The following is a 26,995-nucleotide window of genomic DNA, read 5'->3' on the forward strand; positions in this document are numbered from 1 at the left end:
TATCTATAACCCTGTATGTAAGCCCTTTTCACATGTACAGCACCATGGAATTAATGGTGCTATATAAATAAATAATAATAGCGACCTAATGCATCTCAACACTTTACTTCTTCTCTCCAGACTTTTATATCCACCATGATTAAATGCGTCTAACTCAACATCAAAGGTCTTAACTCAAATGTTAGGCGACGTTTAATCTTAAAGGGAACCCTGTCACCCCCCCAGGCATTTTTAACTAAAAGAGCCACCTTGTGCAGCAGTAATGCTGCATTCTGACTCTTTTAGTTCTGGTTGTTGTAACTGCCGAAATAATCAGTTTTGTAATTTGTCCTAAATACCTTTTCTTCAGTCAAGGAGGCAGGCCTTTCCCCCCCTGCTGCAGACGCCACACAGCCATCACTCAAATCTTCTTGGCGCCGGGCGCCGCCTCCTCACAGCTGTTTTGAAATGAGCCGGCGCCTGCGCTCTTTTCTCCTGCCTTGGGCAGGCGCAGTGAGCGCTGCCCGTCCTCTGTGCTCATATGCAGTCTAGCTGACTGCGCCTGTGCGGCCGCCCTGCCTGTGAATCCCAGCCCCGCAGTGAGAATAAATCAGAAGACACTGCGGGGCTGAGATTCACAGGCAGGGCGGCCGCACAGGCACAGTCAGCTAGACTGCATATGAGGACAGACGGACAGCGCTCACTGCGCCTGCACCAGGCAGGGGAAAAGAGCGCAGGCGCCGGCTCATTTCAAAACAGCGATGAGGAGGCGGTGCCAAGAAGACTTGAGTGACGGCTGTGTGGCGTCTGCAGCAGGGGGGGAAAGGCCTGCCTCCAGGACTGAAGAAAGGTATTTAGGACAAATTACAAAACGGATTATTTCTGCAGTTACAGCACCAATAACTAAAAGAGCCACCTTGTCAGAATGCAGCATTACTGCTGCACAAGGCGGCTCTGTTAGTTAAAAACGCCTGGGAGGGGGGTTACAGGTTCCCTTTAACTGAAATTAGAGCCTTAAAAAAATGTAGTTTTCCTTCAGCAAATTCACATTAATAAATTATGTTCCATAAACTTTTCTCACAATCATTTCCCCACAATTTTCTCTGCCACACAAGATAGGAAAAAAGCTGGTATAGCCATTCATTTTTCAAGAACATACCCAATAAAGGTGACCTCCACCTTCGGTTGGAATTTTAGCATGATGTTCTCCGAAACTATGGATAGATCTGCCTTGTCTGGTAAACCACCATCTCCATCCCAAATTTCTATTACTAAGGAATTTCGTAAGCTCATTAGGAAATATTCTTTTTATGACTTATGGAGAATTAATCATCCAGGGTACAGGTCTTCCTCCTTTTTCACCACCTCATAGCACCCATACATGTATAGATTACTTTTTCGGAAACACCCCAATGCTTCATATACTGGCAGTTGCGGGAATAAGTCCCATAACATGGTCAGACCATGCCCCAGTAGAAATTTCACTGAAGATCATGTCACTGGAGACTTAATGAGACGTTATTGAAAAAGCCTAATCTCAGAGAGGCGCTTCGCCCTCAAAGAATACTTTGAACTTAATGTAGGTTCAGTTTCATCGGATGCAACGTTATGGGAAGCTCACAAAGCAGTTTTTAGAGGACAATGTATAGCCATGAGCTCTAGACTTAAGAAAGACTATAAATTGAAACAAGAGGCTTTGACCTCAGAATTAAAGCTTCTCAAAGCAAATATGCTCTCTACCCCTTCCAGAACAACCCTTAAAGGACTTCGGGCTCAGTTAAAAATCTTAAGTTTGAAACGAGTGGACAAGCTTCTTCTCTATACTCGACAAAGGTATTATGAGATAGCCCATAAACCCCACACTTTAGTAGGTAAGCAACTTAGAGATCATGCAGAACAGACTACCTCTCATACCTTACGTAATAAAAATAATCAAATTACACATATTCCTAAAGAAATTGCAGATATTTTTCATTACTATTTCTCACAACTTTACTCACTCCCTTCTACTCAACCATCTAACCCACTAACCAGAAGTAATCTTGTAGGTTCTTTCTTGCACTCTTGTGAATTACCTTCTCTTTTCTAAGAAGCAATAGCTTCATTAAATGACGTAATTACTGAAGAGGAGATTAAGGATGTAATCCATAACCTTCCAAATGGGAAGACTCCGGGACCTGATGGTCTGTCCTACTTATACTGCAAGACCTTCCAGGGTGAACTTCTCCCTATATTAATTTCCCTTTTCAATTCTTTTCTAAAGGGAGTCCCGATCCCTGACTCCATGCTACACTTCTTTATGACAATGATTCCCAAACGAGGCAAGGATAGACTAGACTGTAAAAACTATAGACCATTTGCCTTTCTCAATTCAGATGTTAAGATATTCACTAAAATTTTAGCAATGCGTCTGAACCAGTGGTTGCCTTATATGATCAAGTGGATTTTGTCCCTTTTAGACAAGGCGGTGACAACACCAGAAGTCCAGTTGATCCCATAGAAATAGTTAAAAATCTGGGAAACCTACTCTTCTCCTGAGTTTGGATGCTGGCAAGGCATTTGATCTCCTCAGTTGGCCTTTTATGCTTAAGACCCTTGGAACATATGACACAGAATGCCCTTTTTTTAAAAGCTGTAGAGGGATTATACTCTAGTCCCTCAGCTATGATATATCTTCCTCATAGCTCTTCTAAACCAATTTTTTCAAAAATGGCACCAGACAGGGTTGCCCGCTTTCACCTCTACTTTTCGTCCTTTGCATTGAACCTTTGGCTGCTGCTATTAGAGAATCACCAGACATTAAAGGTTGGAGTTCAGTTTAAATGCAAAGAATTTAAATTATCTCCTTTGGTGATGATATCCTCCTAACACTCACAAAACCCAATACATCGCTCCCTAGCCTCCAGTCATTGCTTTTAAAATTTGGCCAATTATCAGGATAAAAAACAAATATAAAAACAAAAACTGAAGCCCTTCCACTTAACATAAATGATTCTCATTTGGATCACCTCCAGAATAATTTTAAGTACCATTGGCGCACCACTTCTCTCAAATAACTAGGAATTCATCTCACAACCTTGCATTCTACTTTATACGAGAACAATTTCCCTCCATTATATACAGAAATGCGACCCTTATTGACGAAATGGAAATCACTCCCTCTCTCACTATTTGGACGCATTTCAGCAATAAAAATGAATATCCTCCCAAAAATGTTATATCTTTTTGAGACTTTACCCATATCGGTCCCACTCAGAGATTTGCGTGCTTTTCAAGCATTTACTTTAAATTTCTAAAGGGCAGGAAGACGTCATAGAATTCCAGTCGGTAATGTTCGATGATAAAAAGATGGGAGGTCTAACGGCATCTAACTTTGTTCATTATTATTGGGCATCACACCTCCGCAAGATCCCATCGTGGTCTTCTAAACCTGCCTATACGAAATGGATGGAGATCAACGACACAGATTCCTTAACTGGACAAAATTATATGATCAAATGGGAGGAATATTTGGGTAAAACACTGACTGTGGTAGAGTGGAGAAATGTTTGGACCAGGGCAGCCAAGACTGCATCTTGTATTTCATACCAAGAAAATCAGGACAAAATTCTTCATCTCTGGTACCATATGCCTGAATATTTATAAAAAAAATTGACCCATCTACTCCTTCCCTTTGCTGGTGTTGCATCCTGTCTAGAGATTCTATATTTCACATTTTTTGGGACTGTCCACTGATTAAACAGTTCTGGGTGATGGTCCAACTCACTATGGATCTCCGATTAAGTTATCAGCTCTTTCTATTAAATATTTCCCATGAATCCATATCCATGAGATCCATTAGATTGCTTTTACATACAGGTGCTTCTCACAAAATTGGAATATCATCAAAAAATCAAAAAGTTAAGCTACTTCAGTTCTTCAATACAAAAAATGGAACTCACATATTATATAGAGTCATTACAGAGTGATCTATTTCAAGTGTTTATTTCTGTTAATGTTGATGATTATGGCTTACAACCAGTGAAAACCCAAAAGTCATTATCTCAGTATATTAAAATAATTTAACAAAAAACACCGGCAAAGGCTTCCTAAGCATTTAAAAAGGTCCCTTAGTCTGTTTCAGTAGCTCCACAATCATGAGGAAGACTGCGGACTTGACAGATGTCCAGAAGGCAGTCATTGACACACTCCACAAGGAGGATAAGCCACAAAAGGCCATTGCTAAAGAAGCTGGCTGTTCACAGAGTGCTGTATCCAAGCATATTAATGGAAAGTTGAGTGGAAGGAAAAGATATGTTAGAAAATGGTGCCCAAGCAACCGGGATAACCGCAGCCTTCAAAGGATTGTTAAGAAAAGGCCATTCAAAAATTTGGGGGGAGATTCACAAGGATTGGACTGCTGCTGGAGTCATTGCTTCAAGAGCCACCACACACAGATATATCCAGGGCATGGGTTACAAGTGTCGCATTCCTTGTGTCAAGCCACTTATTACCAATAGACAATGTCAGAAGGGTCTTACCTGGGCCAAGGAGAAAAAGAACTGGACTGTTGCTCAGTGGTCCAAGGTCTTGTTTTCAGATTAAAGTAAATTTTGCATTTCATTTGGAAATTTGGAGTGGAGAGGCCACAATCCAAGCTGCTTGAGGTCTAGTGTGAAGTTTCCACAATCAGTGATGGTTTGGGGAGCCATGTCATCTGCTGGTGATTTTCAAGACCAAAGTCAGCACAGCCATCAACCAGGAAATTTTAGAGCACTTCATGCTTCCCTCTGCCGACAAGCTTTTTGGAGATAGAAACTTCATTCTCCAGCAGGACTTGACACCTGTCCACACTGCCAAAAGTACCAATACCTGGTTTAAAAACAACACTATCACTGAGATTGATTGGCCAGCAAACTCGTCTGAGAATCTATGGGGTATTTGTTAGCACCATGCCGGATCCCTGCTCTGACAGGCAGGATCTCCGGCATGTCACTTTACTCACCCGCGCTGCGGTCAGTGCTTCCCTTCCCCATGCTCTGCATGCTTCCAGCAGAACTACCAGCTGGGCCTCTTGCCATGTTCTTAGAGCATGCGCTCTTAAACGGTCAGCGCGTGCACTTGCTATTTCCTCCCCAGCCAAAGGCTGTGGGGTATTATGTATATATTGCTTCCTACCCACTGGGGAGGTGACTAAGCAACCTTCCTATTTTTCAGTCTAAGTTGTCCTTGCTGCGCTCTGGTGCAGATCCTGCCTCCATACACCTCGTACACACGCAGCTCCGCTCCGTACACCTCGTACACACACGGCTCCGCTCCGTACACCTCGTACACACACAGCTCCGCTCCATACACCTCGTACACACGGCTCCGCTCCGTGCACCTCGTACAAATTCGGCTCCGCTCCGTACACCTCGTACACACGTGGCTCTGCTCCGTACACCTCGTACACACGGCTCCGCTCCGTGCACCTCGTACAAATTCGGCTCCGCTCCGTACACCTCGTACACACGTGGCTCTGCTCCGTACACCTCGTACACACGGCTCCGCTCCGTGCACCTCGTACAAATGCGGCTCCGCTCCGTACACCTTGTACACACACGGCTCCGCTCCGTACACCTCGTACAAACGCAGCTCCGCTCCGTACACCTCGTACGCACGCGGCTCCGCTCTGTACACCTCGTACACACGTGGCTCCGCTCCGTACACCTCGTACACACATGGCTCTGCTCCGTACACCTCGTACACACGTGGCTCCGCTCTGTACACCTCGTACACACGTGGCTCCGCTCCGTACACCTCGTACACACACGGCTCTGCTCCGTACACCTCGTACACACACGGCTCCGCTCCGTACACCTCGTACACACACGGCTCTGCTCCGTACACCTCGTACACACTCGGCTCCGCTCCGTACACCTCGTACACACACGGCTCCGCTCCGTACACCTCGTACACACACGGCTCTGCTCCGTACACCTCGTACACACACGGCTCTGCTCCGTACACCTCGTACACACACGGCTCCGCACCGTACACCTCGTACACACACGGCTCTGCTCTGCACATCTCGTACACACACGGCTCTGCTCCGTACACCTCGTACACACACGGCTCTGCTCCGTACACCTCGTACACACACGGCTCCGCTCCGTACACCTCGTACACACGCGGCTCCGCTCCGTACACCTCATACACACACAGCTCTGCTACATCCACCCTGTAAACCCCTCCTGACCCCACACATAAACTTCCCCTCATCCAGCACCATGACAACCAGCACAGCAGAGTCCTGCATACACTGAGGCCCCTGATCATGTGACCCCTGACTCCTCCCCTCCTGTGACCTCATCCCAGGTCCTGTGCACAGAACAGCCATATATGTGGTGTGCGGCTCTGCAGGTGGAGGTAGGTGCTGGAGATTCCCCATTACTGGGCGGGGGCAGGGGGCAGTAACCCCTCCATTCCCGGAGATAGTGCCCCCAGCTCTGCCATGTGTATATGTACAGTAATAGGACGCTGGCTGTGCTCATGTATACAGGGGAGGGCGCTCTGGTTTGGGGACAGATGATGGAGATTACAGGGAATGGAAATGTCGGGTTTTTCTCTCCATAGTAATCTGGAGAAACTGTAATTTCCACTCTAATCTCTGATGTATATGAGGGTCCTCGGTTCCCACCGTGACACGACTATGGGCTCGGTGCGTCATCCTGTGTAAAACGTGATACTTTATGAGGAGAGATCGATATTATTATTAATTGTTCTGCCGCCATCATCGTTTGTTAGTCTCTGTAATCTGGCTGGAAAATAAGCGCAAAATTACTTATGTACAGTATTACATTTACTCGACGTTTAATCAAAGTTTTCATTATCTAGAGTAAAAATAATATTTGCTGTAATGGCATTCTAGAAAATGTATAAATTGTGTATATCCAGGATATATATGTTAGTATTGTAAGTGCCTCACACAACATCCAGATCTGCATCATCTTTCTTCTAGTACAGGTATCACTTGCTGATTTTCTGCTCTTACGTACTTGGTCATTGTAGGTGAAGTGGTCCTGATGGTTGTTGTCCTTTTATTCATTCCTCACACATGTTGGTAACACCTCGGTGGCCAGTGATTAGCTGCAGCGTTCATGTGAGGGTGTGATATGAGCTGTCTTTAAATATTGAGAAGCTGCTTTCAGAAAATGAAGTATTTCTCCCAGAAAATGATTGCAATTACACGTTTTGTTATTCACATGTTAATTCCCTTTGTGTGTAATGTAAGACCACAAAAAAGAGGAAAAAAGGCAACTCTTAAAACGCCCATAATAAGCTGGATAAAATTATTCACACTCTCAACTTAATATTTGGTTGCACACCCTTTGAAATAACTGCAATCAATTGCTTTCTATAACCATCCATAAGCTTCTTACACCTCTCAGGTGGAATTTTGGACTACTCTTCTTTTGTAAACTACTACAGATCTCTCAGATTTGAAGGCGCTTTCTTGGTGCTTCTCGAAGTATGTCAGGGGTATGGGCAGCATGATGACTCAATGGTTAGCACTGCAGCCTTCCAGCACTGCGTTCTTGGGTTCAAATCCCACCAAGGACAACATCTGCAAGGGGTTTGTGTGTTCTCCCCGTGTTTGCGTGGGCTTCCGGGTTCTCCGGTTTCCATTCATATTCCCAAAACATATTATTATTATTAATTTATGTAGCACCATTAATTCCATGGTGCTGTACATGAGAAGGGGTTACATCAAAATGCAAATATCACTTACAGTAAACAAAACTAACAATGACAGACTGGTACAGAGGGAAGAGGACCCTGCCCTTTCAGGCTTACATTCTACAGGATTATGGGGAAGGAGACAGTAGGTTGAGGGTTGCAGTAGCTCCGATGATGTTGAGGTGGCCGTGTGGTCATTACAGGTTGTAAGCTTTCTTGAAGAGGTGGGTTTTCAGGTTTCTTTTGAAGGATCCAAATGTGGTGGATAACCGGATATGTTGGAGCACAGAATTCCAGAGGATAGGGGATATTCGGGAGAAGGATTGGAGGCGATTGGGTGAGGAGCGAATAAGCGAGGAGGAGAGAAGGAGGTCTTGGGAGGACCGGAGATTACGTGAGGGAAGATATTGAGAGATTAGTTTGGAAATATACGGAGGAGAAAGGTTATGGATGGCTTTGTAGGTCAGTGGTAGGCTACTTTCACACTAGCGTTTTTTTGCATACGTCGCAATGCGTCGTTTTGGCGAAAAAATGCATCCTGCAAAGTTGTCTGCAGGATGCGTTTTTCCCCATAGATTTACATTGGTGACGCATTGCGACGTATGCACACACGTTGCAACCGTCGTGCGACGGTTGCGTCGTGTTTTGGCGGACCGCCGGCAGCAAAAAACGTTACATGTAACTTTTTTTTGTGCCGACGGTCCGCCATTTCCGACCGCGCATGCGCGGCCTGAACTCCGCCCCCACCTCCCCGCTCCTCACAATGGGGCAGGGGATGCGTGGAAAAACAGCATCCGCTGCCCCCGTTTGTGCAGCGCATTCACTGCTAGCGTCGGCCCGACGCACTGCGACGGGCCGAGTACGACGCTAGTGTGAAAGTAGCCTTAGTAGTTTAAACTGGATACGCTGGTAAATTGGGAGCCAGTGAAGGGATTTGCAAAAAGGGGAAGCTGGAGTGTAGTGAGGAGAGAGATTAATTGGTCGAGCAGCAGAGTTAAGGACAGACTGGAGGGGAGAGTGTTAGAAGGTAGGCCACAGAGGAGGATGTTGTAGTAGTCGAGGCGGGAGATGATTAGGACATGTACAAGCATTTTGGTAGAGTGAAGGTTGAGGAAAGGACGGATTGTGGAAATATTTTTGAGCTGGAGGCGACAGGAGATGGCGAGAGCTTGGATGTGCGGTTTGAGAGTCCAGGGTTGCTCCGATGCAGCGGATTTTTGGGACAGGGGAAAGTGTGATTTCATTTATTTTGATAGATCAGGTAGGGAAGATATGCGTGATGGAGGAAAGATCATTAGTTCAGATTTGTCCACATTGAGCTTGAGGAAGTGAGAGGAGAAGAAGGAGGATATGGCTGATAGACACTCTGGGATTCTGGAGAGCAGAGAGGTGACATCTGGGCCAGAGAGGTAGATCTGAGCGTCATCAGCATATAGATGGTACTGAAAGCCATAGGACCTTATGAGTTGTCTCAGGCCGAGTGTATAGATTAAGAATAGGAAGGGCCCAAGGACAGAGCCTTGAGGGACACCAATAGAGAGGGGGCGAGATGAAGAGGTAGTATGGGAGTAGGAAAGCGCTAAATGTGCGGTTGGTAAGGTATGAGGAGATCCAAGAAAGGGCGAGGTCTTTGAACCCAAAGGAAGAGAGGATCTGTAGTAGGAGGCAATGATCAACTGTGTCGAAGGCAGAAGACAGGTCTAGAAGGAGGAGTATAGAGAATTGTCTGTTAGCTTTGGCTGTAAGTAAGTCGTTAGTAATTTTGGTCAGGGCAGTCCCAGTGGAATGGTGGGGACGGAAGCCAGACTGTAGATTGTCGAAGGGAGAGTTAGATGCAAAGTGAGAGGAAAGTTCAGCATGGACGTGCTGCTCAAGGTGTTTGGATGCAAATGGGAGCAAAGATATGGGGCGATAGCTGGATATAGCTCTTGGGTCAAGGGATGACTTTTTTAGGATAGGTGTGATTATGACATGTTTGAAAGCAGAGGGGAAGGTACCAGAAGTTAGTGGTAGGTTGAAGAGTTGGGTTAGGGATGGGATTAGTGTGGTGAGGAGATGGGATGGGGTCAAGTGCACAAGTGGTGAGGTGTGATTTGGAGAGAAGATGAGCAAGCTCTACTTCAGTGATTTTGGAGAGGGAAGTTATGGGGTTTGGCCATTGGTCTGGTATACAAAGGGGTTGTGGTGGTTTGACGACAAAGACTTGCCTTGTTTGGTCTATCTTATTTTTGAAGTGCGTGGCAAAGTGCTCGGCAACAATTATGGAACTCGGAGGGGGCAGTGGTGGGCGGAGGAGGGAGTTAAAAGTGTTGAACAACTGTTTGGGGTTGTGGGATAAGGAAGATACGAGGGTTGTGAAGTAGGCCTGTTTAGCAGAGGTGAGAGCTGATTTGAATGCGAGTGTTGCTTGTTTGAGTGCATTGAAATCGTCTTGCGAATGTGTTTTCTTGATAGGGAATATAGATTGTAAGCCCCATCGGGGACAGTGATGATAATGTGTGCAAAAACTGTAAAGCTCTGTGGAATATGTTGGCGCTATATAAATAAAGAGATTATTATTGTCCTGCTGGAAGTCCCATGACAGTGGATACTACATTGCAACCCAAAATCCTTTGGCAGTCTTCAGATTTCATGATGCCTTGCACACAGTCAAGGCACCCAGTGCCAGAGGCAGCAAAACAACCCCAAAACATCTTTGAACCTCCACCATATGTGACTGTAGGTACTGAGTTCTTTTCTTTGTAGGCCTCATTCCGCTTTCGGTAAACAGTAGAATGATGCGCTTGTATCAAAAGCACTGTTTTGGTCTCATTTGTCCACAAGACGCTTTCCCAGAAGGATTTTGGCTTACGTATATTTTAGCAAGCTGCAGTCTATCTTTTTTATGTCTCTGTCCCAGCAGTGGGTTCTCCTGGTTCTTTTGCCAGAGTGTTTCATTTCATTCAAATGACGATGGATAGTTTGCGCTGACACTGATTCACCCTGAGCCTGCAGAACAGCTGGAATTTTTTTAAACTTGATTGCGGCTGCTTATCCACCATCTGGACTATCATGCGTTGAAACCTTTTGTCAATTTTTCTCTGCCTTCTACATCCAGGCACGTTAGCTACAATGCCATGGGTTGTAAACTTTTTAATCATGTTGCTTACCGTTGTCAAAGGGACATCAAAATCTCTAGAGATGGGATTTGTAACCTTGAGATATGTTGATATTTTTCAACAATTTTGGTTCTCAAGTCCTCAGACAGTGCTCTTTTCCGCTTTCTGTTCTCAATGCTTAATGTGGCCCACACAGACACACAATGCAAAGATAAGTCAACTTCTCGTAATTTTTTTCTGGGTTCAGGAATGATTTTCATTTTTCCCACACCTCTTACTTTCCACAGGTGAGTTTGAACAAGCATCACATGCTTGAAACAAAGTTGTTTACCCACAATTTTGGAACAGTGCCAATAGTTTTGTCCTGCTCATTTTTGGAGTTTTGTGTGAAATTATGTCCAATTTGCCTTTTTCTCTGGTTGATTTTTTTGTGTTTCCAATACACACAAATGAAATAAACATGTGTATAACAAAATGTGTAATTGCAATAATTTTCTGGGAGAAATATGGTACTTCATTTTCTGGACTAATTTCAATGGTGCCAACACTTTCGGCCATGACTGTATCTCGTCATATGTTTTAACTTATTATCTTGAGAATTTTTTTTAATGATTTTATATTTTCTTTTCTTCTCATTCAAGTCCCTACAATATCTGAGCCTCTCAGTGGAGATCTTCTATGTAAGAGAATTTTCCTGATTGATCCATCAATAATGGATAGGGACAGGGACATGATGGTGGAGAGGATATTACATCTCACCCTAGAGATTCTCTTCCAGCTTACTAGAGAGGTGAGAGATCCTGATGACGTCACATTACATCATTCTTATCTATGGGAATAACAGATGGACAGAACTGGAGAGGTGAGGACTCTGGAAATGTCTGTAGTGAGATTTATTAATGTGTCTCTCCACAACCAGGATTACATAGTAGTGAAAACCTCTGGTGAGCACTGTCAGGCCGATGTATCTGATGGATGGGGACGACCCCTGAGCCCAATCACGGGGCCTCCACCTCACCCCCTGATACATGAAGACATCAATGACCAGAAGATCCTAGAAATAACCTACAAGATGATTGAGCTGCTGACTGGAGAGGTGACACTGCTGGGAATGTTGGGACTTTATACAGTAATGCTATGAAGGGATTGGGGGATGACTGTATCATTGTATATTTCAGGTTCCTATACGGTGTCAGAATGTCGCCATCTATTTGTCCATGGAGGAGTGGGAGTATTTAGAAGGACACAAAGATCTGTACAAGGACGTAATGATGGAGGGTCTCCAGCCCCTCACATCACCAGGTAATAGGACCAAATACACACGGCCTATAATTATCTGTATGTAAAGAATTAATTCAGTCCCTGTATGTGTGTCCTCCAGGTCTATGCAGTAAGAGGCCAACACAAGAGAGATGTGCCCGTCCTCTTCTTCCACAGACCTGTGAACAAGAATATCCTGATGTTCCTCAGGATCATCAGGTACATGGAGAGAAGGTGTCATGAGATCTGCCCTATGATGTGTAGATGACTGTGAAGGTCTTGTGTTCAGTCTTGTTTTATCTACCAGTATTATATGTTTTATACTTGTGTAATGAGAACGGTGGAGATGGCAGGATTAGAGCTGATCATAGATGTGACTTCTCCATCTGTCTGTGACTTTTACAATATTTGTTTCAGGGTAAAGATCTGACCCATATTAATACTACAAAGAAATGTGTGAGGAGTAATGAGCGGTGTAAAGAGGAGATTCCTACATATGACTACCCAGGTGAGTAGTAATCCAGTAATCAGCACTAAATGCAGAGAAGTCACAGATTCTTATCAGTCACTGGCTGGTTCCACTTTGTAGTAATTGTTTTGAGCGCTGTGGTATTCCAGGTTTTTTGGTTTAGTTTTATCCCTTTTGCCAAAATAATAAAAAGTGTAGATGAAAATATTGTTCTAGACCAGGGATTGAGAGACTTTTTTCTGCCAAAGGCCATTACGATATTTATACAATCATTTGGGGGCTAAATTATCAGTTTGAAAATAATCCTCCTATATTGGGTCAAACAGTTAATTAACTCACCCGTAATGTATTTGTCAGGGGGATAACGTGACAGAGAGGGACCAGAAGATTGCGGCATCTGGTTACACGAACTCCTGCACTGATTAGAACTGCTTCACCATCCTATTAAACAGTGTAGGTTTTCCTTATTCTGTCATTGCAAGGGTTAATCAGTCCAGTTGCTCTCCTGGAGCTCTCCTTCCTGGATTGTCTCAGCTGTTCTGTGTTGTCCACTCCCCTATGGAATATATGCTCACCACTGGCACTCGGGAGTTGCAAGTGATAGTTTTTCCACATCCTGGTTTGTAGTTGAAGGAGAAGTTCAGTGTTTGGAGTGGGCGGTTGGAGAGTTTTTTCAGATTTCTGCTTGGAGTTGGTTTGCATGTTTGTCCTTATTTGTGCCTTCTATTCCTCCCGTTTTCCACTCTGTTGTTTTCTGAGTATTATTGTAGTTTTCTTTTATCCCTGGCGGTACCTTTTTGGATCCATTATGGATTATGTGGCTACTATGGCAGAGCAGCTACAACAACTCTGCCTGGAGGTAGAAGACTTGTGCTCTGTTGCTTTGCAGCACCCATTGACTCCAGGCTTAGGGCCCGCCGCTCCTGGGCAACATCTTGTGGAGCTTAGTTAAATAGATTCTTTTGAGGTCGTTGTAAGTTCATGGTGTTCAGTGAAGCCTGCAAACTTGATTTTAAGTTACGTCTGACTCTTCACTCCTCAGGTACCGAGGAGCAATGCATGGGGATCGTAATATCTCCTCTCCAGGGTGACACTCAAGCCTGGGCATTTTCTCTCGTCTGATTTCCAGTCGCTTCAGACTGAGGAAATTATTCAGGCTCTGAGTCTTGCCTATGACGACTCCAACCGTGTCTCTCTAGCTGAGTCAAAAATACGTCAGCTTCAGCAGGGAGACTGGCCAGCGGAGGAGTACTTCTCAGATTTCTATAGGTGGTCTATGGATCCTAGGTGGAGTGACCCTGCACTCCGTAGTCCGTTTTGGCAGGGGCTTTCTGAGAGGGTAAAGGATGCCTTTGCTGTTTTATGAGGCTATGCACTCAGAATCAATTGATTATGTACAAGAGGGCTTGCCCTCTCCTGTTGTTCTGGGACTACCTTGGCTGACGTTGCACAATCCTGTGGTGGACTGGCAGCCTTGGGAGGTAGTAAGGTGGAGCGAGAATTGTCAAAGACACTGGACACCTGTTTTAGCCAGGGTTGATACCCGGTCTCTGCTGGAATACCTGTCTGATTTTTGATGATGTGTTCTCGGAACAGGGGTGTCAAGAACATCGTCCTCATTGTCAATATGATTGCTCCATTAATTTAATTTCTGAGGCCAAATTGCTTAAGAGCAGGTTATATAATGTTTCAGGCCTGGAGAAGAGGCAGGCTATGAAGGACTACATCACAGAAAATCTGGCTTAGGGCCATATCAGACCTTCTTCTCCCGTTGCAGCAGGGTTTTTCTTTAAGATTGTTTAGAATTTTTTTATACTACTTAGATTTCCGTGAACCAAATCGGATGACGGTTCGGGATCCATATCCTCTTCCTCTGATTCTGGACCTCTTTTATCAGATAGTTGGGGCTACGTGGTTTTTCAAACTGGACCTCATGGGGGCATATAATCTCATCAGTATAAAGAAGGGAGATGAGTGGAAGACTGAATTAAATGCACCAGGGGGACACTACCAAAACCTTGAATGCCAAGACTTTGGCTCAAATTTCTATACAGATATCATGAAGTTACATGGGTTTCCATCTGCTAATGTTTACAATCAGGGGTTCAGTTTATTTCCATATTTTGGAAAGTATTTTGTGCTCTCTTTAGGATTCATCTTTCATTTTCTTCCGTCTTTCATCCATGATCTAATGGGCAAATTGAACTCGTGAACTAGAATTTTGAGACCTATCTTAGGTGCTTTGTGTCTGAGATTCAGGAGGATTAGGTTTCCTATTCACTTCTAGCTGAGTTTGCTGTGAATAACTATTGTCATGAATCTACTGACAAGTCCCCATTCTTTGGGGCATACGGTTTTCATCCTCAGTTCTGCTCCTTCAATCGGAATTGTTCTTCAGGAGTACCTGAGGAGGAACTGTTTTCTTCATCTATTACATCAGTGAGGCAAAAGGTTCTTAATAATTTGAGGAGGATGGGGTCCAAATATAAGAGTTTGGCTAATAGGAAACGCTTGGATATGTGTGGGTGATTTGATGTGGTTGTCCTTGAAGAACACTAAGGGTACTGTCACACAGTGCAATTTTGATCGCTACGACGGTACGATTCGTGACGTTCTAGTGATATCGTTACGATATTGCAGTGTCTGACACGCAGCAGCGATCAGGGACCCTGCTGAGAATCGTACGTCGTAGCAGATCGTTTGGAACTTTCTTTCGTCGCTTGATCACCCGCTGACATCGCTGGATCGTTGTGTGTGACACCGATCCAGCGATGTATTCGCTTGTAACCAGGGTAAACATCGGGTAACTAAGCGCAGGGCCGCGCTTAGTAACCCGATGTTTACCCTGGTTACCAGCGTAAACGTAAAAAAAACCAAACAGTACATACTTACATTCCGGTGTCTGTCCTCCGGCGTCTCAGCTTCTCTGCACTGTGAGCGCCTGCCGGCCGGAAAGCGAGCACAGCGGTGACGCGGTGACGTCACCGCTCTGCTTTCCGGCTATGGTGCTTACACAGTGGAGAGAAGAAGAACGCCGGGGGACAGACACCGGAATGTAAGTATGTACTGTTTTTTTTTTTTACGTTTACGCTGGTAACCAGGGTAAACATCGGGTTACTAAGCGCGGCCCTGCGCTTAGTAACCCGATGTTTACCCTGGTTACCCGGGGACTTCGGCATCGCTCCAGCGCCGTGATTGCAACGTGTGACCGCAGTCTACGACGCTGGAGCGATAATCATACGACGCTGCGACGTCACGGATCGTGCCGTCGTAGCGATCAAAATTGCACTGTGTGACAGTACCCTAAGTTGAAGTTCCTTTATTGGAAACTGGTATTCAGGTTCATTGGCTCCTGTAACCTAGTTGCTGTCGTTAATCCAGTAGTGTTTCACCACGCTTTGCCACCCACTTTCATTTTTCATAATGTGTTTCACCAATCACTTCTCAATAAAAAAATATTGCTTCCTCTGAACCATCACCACCACCACCACCGGCATCTGCTATCATTTTACGAGACCTGTAAGATTTTCATTTTTTGCTTGACAGAGCTAAGTGAGGGCTTATTTTTTAATAGGTATGACATTTTGATCACTTTGTATGGCTTTTTTTTTGCGGTGTTATGACTAAAGATGAACAAAGTTGTTCAGAAAACATTTGCCAATTTCAAATTCGGCACGAACGTAGCACATTTGGATTCGTGTTCGGTTTCACAAGCATTTTATTCAAAATAGGTAAAATTCGGTCACAGTTCGGTAAATCATTGCGTTTCCATTAATTCTTTTGTTATTACTTTGGCTAGGATAGTGGTGCTGTATGATGAGCGGGGGTGACGTGTTTGATAAGGGGAGGGGGTGTGGAGAGGTTAGAGGAGTGACGCACTTTTTTTTTTCCCTTAACTCTGTTTGTTGATTCCAGAAGCCAATCAGAGTGCAGAAACCATCTACAACGTCATGACACAAGGTGTTCTGCTATTGGCTGAGGAAGTCACGTGTCCCTGGCCATATAAAAAGCAGACATCTTGTTTTGCTGGTGCCATTTTCTCAGTGTCACAGTGCAGAGAACCTGTTCCTGATAGAGCTGCAAGTGAACTTGTCAGTTAGCTAGATAGGATTATGTCCTGTGTGAAATCGATCTTCCAAGTGTCTAACTAGATTGTGCAAAAAGTGTATGGCAGTCTCCTGAGGCACCATTTACTAATCCAAATCATTTGTGATAAAAATTGTTACTGTGCCTGAACAACACTTATGCCTATCTAAGAAAATAAATAGTGATTGTTCATTTAGTGACAGGTGACTGACAGCTGTGGGCCTGAGGTTGTGAAACAGCAGGTTACAAGAAGGGAGGGCTACATACAGCATGAGTGGGGAAAAAGCGAGGTTCTGGTGCAAGGGGAAATAAGCTTTGTGTTCGACATGTACATGGGTTAGGTGTTAATGTGAATGAAAGCTCAACTGAACAAACACCGTCTCGTCCACTGACATCATCTGTTTCTTGTTTCCCCACACGTCAAAAATTTCCAAATACCCAACTGACCGTGGGGAACCATAGATGGGCCATTCTGCAGAGCTGCTCACACATACTATTCCAGGTCTGCTCTGAAGATTCACAGAATCCAGAAGATGAGAGCATTTGCACTGATGCATTTCTTTACTAGAGAAGAGAGAGGATTCAAAAAGATATAAATAAACTGGAGCAGTGGGCAGCAACTAACAGAATGGTTTTTAACAGGGAAAAATGCAAAGTACTACATATGGGCAATAAAAATGAAAAAAGCATATACAGAATGGGAGGAATAGGGCTAAGCAACAGCACATGTGAAAAAGACTTGGGAATACTAATAGATCACAGACTGAACATGAGTCAACAGTGTGATGCAGCAGCAAAAAAGGCAAATACAATTTTGGGATGTATTAACAGAAGCATACAGTCTAGATCACGTGAAGTCATTATTGCCATCTACCCCTCTTTGGTCTGACCTCATCTGGAATACTGTGCCCAGTTTTGGGCACCACATTTTAAAAAAAGACATCAACAAACTGGAGCAAGATCAGAGAAGAGCGACCAGAATGGTGACTGGTCTGCAAGCCATGTCCTATGAGGAACGTTTACAGGATTTGGGAATGTTTAGCTTGCAAAAAAGAAGACAGAGAGGATTTAACAGCGGTCTACAAATATCTCAAGGGCTGTCACATTATAGAAGGATCATCTTTATTCTCATTTGCACAAGGAAAGACTAGAAGCAATGGGATGAAACTGAATGGGAGGAGACAGATTAGATATTAGAAAAAACTTTTTGATAGTTGGGGTGATCAATGAGTGGAACAGGTTGCCACGAGAGGTGGTGAGTTCTCCTTCAATGGAAGTCTTCAAACAGAGGCTGGACAGACATTTGTCTGGGATGATTTAGTGAATCCTGCTTTGAGCAGGTGGGTGGACCAGATGACCTAACTCTACCATTCTATGATTCTATGATGCCTAAATTATTTTTCTTTTGGATCCTGGGCTGGACAAAGTAGGCTCTGAGCAGAATCCAGACTCTTGTCGCCAGAATTTAACCACCAAAGGTTGGGGTGATCCTGATGAGACTCAGATACCAGAGTGCATGCAGACTGACTGTGGTTTCAGGGCAGGAAGAGGAGGAGGGTGACTCAGGGAGAGAAATGTGAGAACAGAGAGGATGACAATGAGGTTCTAGATCCCACTTGGTGTGAACCCAGAGGTATGCAGCTGAGTAGCTCAGCAGAGGAGGAGGAAGATGAGGTTATGTTGCAGCTTTGCACACAGACACAAAGTGATGCAACCATGACAAGCACTTCATCCTCAGCCCCAACTCTGACTGTGGCCGGTCATGAATGTGCAGTTTGCAGGGGCGGCAAGGCCCATAGCCTGGGCCTTTTTGAGACTGCAAGGATTACCCAACACACATTATCTGCCAAATTTGCAGACAAAAAACTCAGTAGAGGCAAAAAATGCAATAATTTGACAACGACATTCATGAACCGTCACATGTGTGATCAACGTGCCTTAGTGTGGATATCTTACTGAGCTAAAATGCAGACTAGTGGGCCTCACCAACCACCGGCCATCCCATCAAGCCCATCTTCTGCTTCTTCCTCCTCTGTCACAATGACAAGTCTTCTCACACAGGTCTCCCGCCACAGAAACTCCACTTGTTTACCCCTACAGTCGGGGTGAGTGAGAGCCCATCAACTGTTACGGAAGTGGACATGACTGCTGCTTTTGTGTCACCTAGCACAACACATCATTCTCAATCCACCATAACATCTCCGCCTGCACCTCACTCACAGTTCAGCAGTTTATCCTGTTCTCCGTACTCCACCCTCCCTCAGCACAGCAGCCAGCTCTCGGTCCCACAGTTGTGGTCACGTAAAAAAATGCTTCCTCCTACACATGCCAAAGCTGAAAGCTTGAACTCCACTATCTCCAATCTGGTGACCACGGAAATGCTGCCTTTCCGCCTGGTGGATACAGACAGTTTCAGAAAGTTGATGGCCATCACAGTCACCCAGTACCAGTTGCCCAATCGCCATTACTTCTCTAAGAAAGCTGTGCCTGCACTACATCAGCATGTCGCAGCCAACATCACCTGTTCACAGAAACAATCTGTCTTCCAGGGTGTATTTCACCACGACACCTGGACAAGAAAACATGGGCAGGGGCGTTACATCTCACTGACTGGGCATTGGGTGACTGTGGTGGCTGCGGGGTCAGGCTGTCAAGGGGCTGCTCCACAAGCCTTTCAATCCCCAAGGCTTGCGAGACAAACCTCTGTATCTAACACTTCCTGCACTGCTTCTGGGTCCTCCACCTCCTCTAGGGCCTCCACCTATGCACTCAACCTCTCCCTTAATCAGACATGCCTTTCAACAGTGCAGTTAGAATCACCCCCACCTCCATACTGTGCAGCCATTGCTTACCGCAATTGGGCTGTGTTCAAATTAAAATGCCTTGGAGATCGCAGTCACACAGCTCAAGATTTGTGGACAGCTATCCAGACCGAGTTAGAGCAATGACTGTCTCCACTGAACCTGGAGCCAGGGAAGGCCGTTGCGATAATGGTGCAAACCTGGTGGCAGCCCTTCGCTGGGGTAACCTCACACACGTGCCTTGCATGGCTCAAATCCTGGTGGTACTGCAATTTTCTCTGCCACTATCCCGGCCTGGATGCGCTGCTGCAGAAAGCACAGTCGCTATGTGCTCACTTCCAATGATCGCACCCCGCAGGTCATCGAATTGCATCGCCACAGAGGTCTTTCGGCCTACCGGTTAACCTTTTGATTTGCGATGGTGGAATCAAACCCTGCACATGTTGCAGCGACTGTAACAGTGGTGACGAGCCCTGGTGCATTATGTCCTTTTGCATAGTCAGGGCCAACGCAGTCCGGACATGGTTCAAAACACGCTTGCGGAGTGGGCACAGATGAAGGACCTCTGCACCCTTCTCCACAGTTTTGAAATGGCTACTAAGATGGTTAATGCTGGTGATTCCGTCATCAGCATCACTATTCTGGTCACCTATATGCTGGAGCACACGTTGAATAGTCTGCATAAGGAGGTGATGGTCCCAGAGGAAGAGGAGGATGCAGAAGGAATAACAATATCTCAAATTTCTGAACTGTCGTCGCACAGATGGGTTCCATGGGAGGGTGGCTTACAGCGATCAAGGGGGGCTCATGGTACCAGACAAACTGTTAGTGAAGGTGCAGGAGCTGAGGAACAAACGGAGGTGGACGAGGTGATGGACGCGCAACAGTCAGGAGATGAAGAGGATGATGATCCCCTCTTTGTTGTCCCTGGTTGACGGGAGGGGATGGAGGGAGCAACCTTGAGTGCTACCCTACCACCAACACACCATGGACTTGGACCTCATGGAAGCGTCCGACACATGAGTGCCTTCTTGCTGCACGATCTTCAACATGATGCCCATATTCTTAGGGTTAGAAATAGTGCTGACCACTTGCAATTCTGTTAGATCCACGGAACAATTGTAAATTTAGCCAGATGCTTCCCCCGGAAAGGGATGTGCGCATGCTAGAGTATCGAAACACACTTGTAGACAATCTTAAAGAGTGGTTTTCCCCAAGACAGCAGTGAGGCACACAGTGTGCATACCATGTCTAGACTTCCAACCCCAGGAAACTCAAGGTGTCATCGCAAAAACATTAGCAGCAGCTGCGTAAGTGGCAAAACCAATTTCCGTGAATCGTTTGGACGACTGGAGAGGATCGTGCAGGAATATCTGGAGCTCAATATCAATAACATCACTCCAATGACTTTCGCACCCCAATCGCTGACTAGGCAATGGTGTCGTTTTTAGTGTTATACATTGATCTTGTGTTATTGCAGTCAGTGCCATCTTTGTGGTGTCTTCTGTGCCTGCTGCTGTTGCTACTGCTGCTGATGTTACAAACAATTTTTTGAAATGTGGAGACTCCAAGTTGGGTTTCCATCTGGTTTGTTGCCTATGTAAATAGGGCTCCCAGACAGCCAGGCCTGCACTTACTACCCGTGTTACTTTCTGTAAAATGTTTTTACCAATATTAGTGTAGGAAACTGATGTTTGTGCCATTTGAATGTGGCTGGAATAAAAAAAATCTAATAGAGGTGTTGCATGTGGTATGAGGACCCCCTGCTAAGAAGGCTTACACCACTCCCTTAACCATCAGGCCCTCTTTGAAACTTCAATTCCAAGCTTTAAATGCCGGGCCAGACCTTGATACCTCATGCACGGCCCATGGCCGACTGCTACTGTGCCATTTGCAAATTTCTACTGTTGGTCAATTGATGACACTTTTCATGGTGTCAGCTAATTTTAGCTGTTTGGAAAGCTTTTTGTCACACATTAAAGGGAACCTATCACCCCGTTTTTTTCGGTATGAGATAAAAATACTGTTAAATAGGGCCTGAGCTGTGCATTACAATAGTGTAGTTTGTGGACCCCGATTCCCCACCTATGCTGCCGAAATACGTTACCAAAGTAGTCATTTTCGCCTGTCAATCAGGCTGGTCAGGTCGGATGGGCGTGGCTTCTTCCCCCAGATATTGCGTAGTTTTCCGTTGGTGGCGTAGTGGTGTGCGCATGTCCAAGGTCCCCAATCCTGCACGGGGGGGTGAAAATAGCAGCGATGTCCGTTATTCCATTGGTGGTCGGTGGGCGCGGCCATCTTCCTTTGGCCGCGCGTGCGCAGAAGCGGCGCTCTGCTGGCCGCGGCTTCAGGAAAATGGCCGCGGGATGCCGCGCGTGCGCAGATGGAGATCGCGGCGGCCATTTTCCTGAAGCCGCGGCCAGCAGAGCGCCGCTTCTGCGCACGCGCGGCCAAAGGAAGATGGCCGCGCCCACCGACCACCAATGGAATAACGGACATCGCTGCTATTTTCACCCCCCCGTGCAGGATTGGGGACCTTGGACATGCGCACACCACTACGCCACCAACGGAAAACTACGCAATATCTGGGGGAAGAAGCCACGCCCATCCGACCTGACCAGCCTGATTGACAGGCGAAAATGACTACTTTGGTAACGTATTTCGGCAGCATAGGTGGGGAATCGGGGTCCTCAAACTACACTATTGTAATGCACAGCTCAGGCCCTATTTAACAGTATTTTTATCTCATACCGAAAAAAACGGGGTGATAGGTTCCCTTTAAGGTGTTGTGTATAAGTTTTTTTGGCCTCCCATTCAATCTAGTGAGGTTTGGCGAACATCTAAACGTTTGGCAGACCGAACCTTGAAAGGTTCGCTGATCTCTAGTTGCAACAACCAAAAAAACTGCCAATTTTGGTGTTTTCAATTCTTTTCTGTTTACAGATCGGGTTAATTATTTTAATATTTTTATATTTTGATAGATCAGACTCTTAAAGATGCCGCAATACCACATGTGTGTTTTTGTTATCTTTTTTGTTTTATTTTTATTGGGGCAAAAGTTTTATTAAAATTTTTGAATGTTTTATTATTTTTTTTTGTACTTTATTTTTATTTTTTTTTATAGCAGAAGACTGGGTTTGTCACATCCTATTGACTTTTCCTATATGTCTTGCAATTTGTATGAATATGTTTTATAGAAATGTTATACAAGATCAATATACTATTAAAATATTATATAATGATAAAAAAATATATTTTATTCTCGGCAGGTGATTATATCAGAAGCGCAAAGAGACATGTGATATCTTCTGCTTTTAAATTATTTGATGATGATGTCACACAAGTTGCATATGAAGAGCATATCAGTATCCCAGATCTACCATCTGCCCTTCAGAGCAAAGATTTATCATCTGACCCTTTTCAACAGGTTCTATCTCCTGATTCATTACCGAAAAATATAAGTAACAGAAAGGATGTTGAACATGAAAGATCTCTCAAAGAGGAGAATCCATGTATACAAGGTGGAATATGTTATGCAGTTCTGACAAATCTTGTTAAGTCTGAGACCAGTCACACAGAAACAAAAGAATTTTCATGTTCAGAATGTGGGAAATGTTTTTCAACTAATTCAAAACTTGGTATACATCAGAGAAGTCACAAGATGGAGAATTCATGTTCGATATGTGGAGCATATCTTAGCAATTACTGGAATCTCATTAGACATGAGAGACGTCACACAGGAGTGAAGCCATTTTCATGTTCAGAATGTGGAAAATGTTTTACACAGAAGTCAGATCTTGTAAATCATCAGAGAATTCACACAGGAGAGAAGCCATACTTATGCACAGAATGTGGGAAATGTTTTTCTCAGAAAACACATCTTGTTAAGCATCTGAGATGTCACACAGGAGAGAAGCCATATTCATGCTCAGAATGTGGAAAATGTTTTTCTCAGAAATCACATCTTATTGGCCATCAAAAATCTCATACGGGGGAGAAGCCATTTTTATGTTCAGAATGTGGCAAATGTTTTTCTCAGAAAGCACATCTCGTTGCCCATCAAAAATCTCATACAGGGGAGAAACCTTTTTCTTGTTTAGAATGTGGTAAATGTTTTCAGCGGAAGTCAGATCTTGTTTATCATCAGCCAATTCACATAGGGTATAAGCTTTTCTGATGTGCAGAATTTGGGAAGTGTTTTTATAAAAATTCATGTTCTGCTAAGCATCATAGAAGTCACATCAGAGAGAAGCCAATTTCATGCTTAGAAAGCAGGACATGCGTTTCTTGTTAATGAGATTTTGTTGACCATGAACACCTTTAAACAGGGGACAGTCCATATTCATGTCCTTAATGTGGTAAATGTTTATAACTAAAGAAAAAAGGAATGTAGTCAGCTTACCGGTCTTAGACGAAATCCCCAGACCTGCCAACGCCCAGCACGGTTCGGGGTGAGCACCCACAGCAAATGAAGATAAAAAGAGAAATGATCCAGCTGGAGGTGGAGGCAGTTCAGACTTTGTGAGACTTTATTAGACAACTAAAGCGATAAATAGTTCTTCTAAAAGAAAAATCTTTACATAGCAAACACCTGGCACACCAGTGAGGAGGATCAACGCGTTTCAACTATGAAGTCTTACTCATGATCTACCTAATAGTGCAATGAGAGCATATATATAGTGTGCCACTATATACAGGTCCTTCTCAAAAAATTAGCATATAGTGTTAAATTTCATTATTTACCATAATGTAATGATTACAATTAAACTTTCATATATTATAGATTCATTATCCACCAACTGAAATTTGTCAGGTCTTTTATTGTTTTAATACTGATGATTTTGGCCTACAACTCCTGATAACCCAAAAAACCTGTCTCAATAAATTAGCATATTTCAACCGTCCAATCAAATAAAAGTGTTTTTTAATAACAAACAAAAAAACCATCAAATAATAATGTTCATTTATGCACTCAATACTTGGTCGGGAATCCTTTGGCAGAAATGACTGCTTCAATGCGGCGTGGCATGGAGGCAATCAGCCTGTGACACTGCTGAGATGTTATGGAGGCCCAGGATGCTTCAATAGCGGCCTTAAGCTCATCCAGAGTGTTGGGTCTTGCGTCTCTCAACTTTCTCTTCACAATATCCCACAGATTCTCTATGGGGTTCAGGTCAGGAGAGTTGGCAGGCCAATTGAGCACAGTAATACCATGGTCAGTAAACCATTTACCAGTGGTTTTGGCACTGTGAGCAGGTGCCAGGAAGCATGAAGTGCTCCAAAATCTGATAGCTAGCTGCATTGACCCTGCCCTTGATGAAACACAGTGGACCAACACCAGCAGCTGACATGGCACCCCACACCATCACTGACTGGGTACTTGACACTGGACTTCAGGCATTTTGGCATTTCCTTCTCCCCAGTCTTCCTCCAGACTCTGGCACCTTGATTTCCGAATGACATGCAAAATTTGCTTTCATCAGAAAAAAGTACTTGGGACCACTTAGCAACAGTCCAGTGCTGCTTCTCTGTAGCCCAGGTCAGGCGCTTCTGCCGTTGTTTATGGTTCAAAAGTGGCTTTACCTGGGGAATGCGGCACCTGTAGCCCATTTCCTGCACACGCCTGTGCACGGTGGCTCTGGATGTTTCCACACCAGACTCAGTCCACTGCTTCCTCAGGTTCCCCAAGGTCTGGAATCGGTCCTTCTCCACAATCTTCCTCAGGGTCCGGTCACCTCTTCTCGTTGTACAGCGTTTTCTGCCACATTGTTTCCTTCCAACAGACTTACCATTGAGGTGCCTTGATACAGCACTCTGGGAACAGCCTATTTGTTGAGAAATTTCTTTCTGGGTCTTACCCTCTTGCTTGAGGGTGTCAATGATGGCCTTCTTGACATCTGTCAGGTCGCTAGTCTTACCCATGATGGGGGTTTTGAGTAATGAACCAGGCAGGGAGTTTTTAAAAGCCTCAGGTATCTTTTGCATGTGTTTAGAGTTAATTAGTTGATTCCGAAGATTAGGGTAATAGGTCGTTTAGAGAACCTTTTCTTGATATGCTAATTTATTGAGACAGGTTTTTTGGGTTATCAGGAGTTGTAGGCCAAAATCATCAGTATTAAAACAATAAAAGACCTGACAAATTTCAGTTGGTGGATAATGAATCTATAATATATGAAAGTTTAATTGTAATCATTACATTATGGTAAATAATGAAATTTAACACTATATGCTAATTTTTTGAGAAGGACCTGTATATGCTCTCATTGCACTATTAGGTAGATCATGAGTAAGACTTCATAGTTGAAACGCGTTGATCCTCCTCACTGGTGTGCCAGGTGTTTGCTATGTAAAGATTTTTCTTTTTGAAGAACTATTTATCGCTTTAGTTGTCTAATAAAGTCTCACAAAGTCTAAACTGCCTCCACCTCCAGCTGAATGTTTATAACTAGTTCAATACTTCTTACGTGAGATGAGCAGTTTGATTCAGTGCGACTAAATTTCTTGTGGAATGTGCAGGAATTTGCTGAACCTGACGAAGTCAAACAATTTGCTATTCACTTTGCTGCAATTTTTCGCATTGAAGAAGATTATATTAACCAGAAAATATCACATGGCCTTGGGAGTAGGTAAATCAATTGGTAAGGCTACTTTCACACTAGCGTCGTACGACGCACGTCGCAATGTGACGTACCGACGCATACTGTGAAAAAAAAACAACGGGGGCAGCGGATGCAGTTTTACAACGCATCCGCTGCCCCATTGTGATGTCCGGGGAGGCGGGGGTGGAGTTCTGGCCGCGCATGCGCGGTCGGAAATGGCGGACACGACACACAAAAAAAGTTACATGTAACGTGTGGCAATTCGTCGCAATGCGTCACTAATGCAGGTGTATGGAGAAAAAACACATCCTGCAGGCAATTTTGCAGGATGCGTTTTTTCTCCAAAACGACGCATTGCGACGTGCGTCGTACGACGCTAGTGTGAGAGTAGCCTAAGCTGTATAAATCTTAAAAGACTAAACAATTCTCAAGGGTTCTCTGTAAGTACTCACTCTAAGGCCGGAGACACACTAGCGTATTACATCGGATGCAATATGCTAATGACACTCTGCTCCAGCTCTGCTGCGAGAGGGAGCCAATTGTCAGTGCTCTGTGCTCCGATCCTCTCGCATCAGAGAATCGGAGCACAGGTGTGAAGGAGAAGGAGAAATACATTTCTCCATCTCCTCCATTGCCGCTGTCCGCGGGAATCAAAATGCACTCGAGTGATATCCGAGTGCAGTGGATATGTCACACGCACCAATAGACTTATATGGGTGCGAGCAATCCGATACACTGATGCAAATGCTGCATGCTGCCGTATTGGCATGAGAAAACAATCGCCGATGTGAGCTGCCCCATAGGTTAACATTCTGCCCAGTGAAATCCGATTTTTTTTTTTTTTAAATTGGATTGCACTCGTCCGATTACATCGCAAGTGGGAACGAGCCCGGAAGCTGAACATATTGCCTAACAAGAGATATATATTTGGTCATGCACAAGAGAATTGCATGCTATGAAGAAAAGTAAGGTTATACTCTTGCTGGAATGAATAAGTCCAGCACT

At 44.5% G+C, this 26,995-nt stretch overlaps 1 protein-coding gene across 1 annotated transcript; it reads left to right on the top strand.

Annotated features, from left to right (window-relative positions):
- Positions 1 to 3,309: 3,309 nt before the first annotated feature.
- On the top strand, positions 3,310 to 26,031 carry LOC143768175 (uncharacterized). Its single transcript, XM_077256865.1, has 9 exons — positions 3,310 to 3,493; positions 6,316 to 6,366; positions 11,417 to 11,565; positions 11,695 to 11,871; positions 11,954 to 12,077; positions 12,157 to 12,254; positions 12,453 to 12,543; positions 22,661 to 23,749; positions 25,823 to 26,031. Exons 1-8 carry the CDS (start codon positions 3,310 to 3,312, stop codon positions 23,566 to 23,568), a joined length of 1,782 nt encoding a protein of 593 aa, XP_077112980.1. The 3' UTR covers positions 23,569 to 23,749; positions 25,823 to 26,031.
- Positions 26,032 to 26,995: the final 964 nt, after the last annotated feature.

The sequence above is a fragment of the Ranitomeya variabilis genome, chromosome 4 (genome assembly GCF_051348905.1).
Source record: "Ranitomeya variabilis isolate aRanVar5 chromosome 4, aRanVar5.hap1, whole genome shotgun sequence".
Taxonomy (NCBI): domain Eukaryota; kingdom Metazoa; phylum Chordata; class Amphibia; order Anura; family Dendrobatidae; genus Ranitomeya; species Ranitomeya variabilis.

Coding starts and splice junctions, on each gene's coding strand:
- LOC143768175 (XM_077256865.1), top strand. CDS start 3,310: ATGTTCGATGATAAAAAGATGGGAGGTCTAACGGCATCTAACTTTGTT. Junction 6,367..11,416: donor GTGCGGCTCTGCAGGTGGAG/GTAGGTGCTGGA, acceptor TTCTCATTCAAG/TCCCTACAATATCTGAGCCT. Junction 12,078..12,156: donor CCAGCCCCTCACATCACCAG/GTAATAGGACCA, acceptor TGTGTCCTCCAG/GTCTATGCAGTAAGAGGCCA.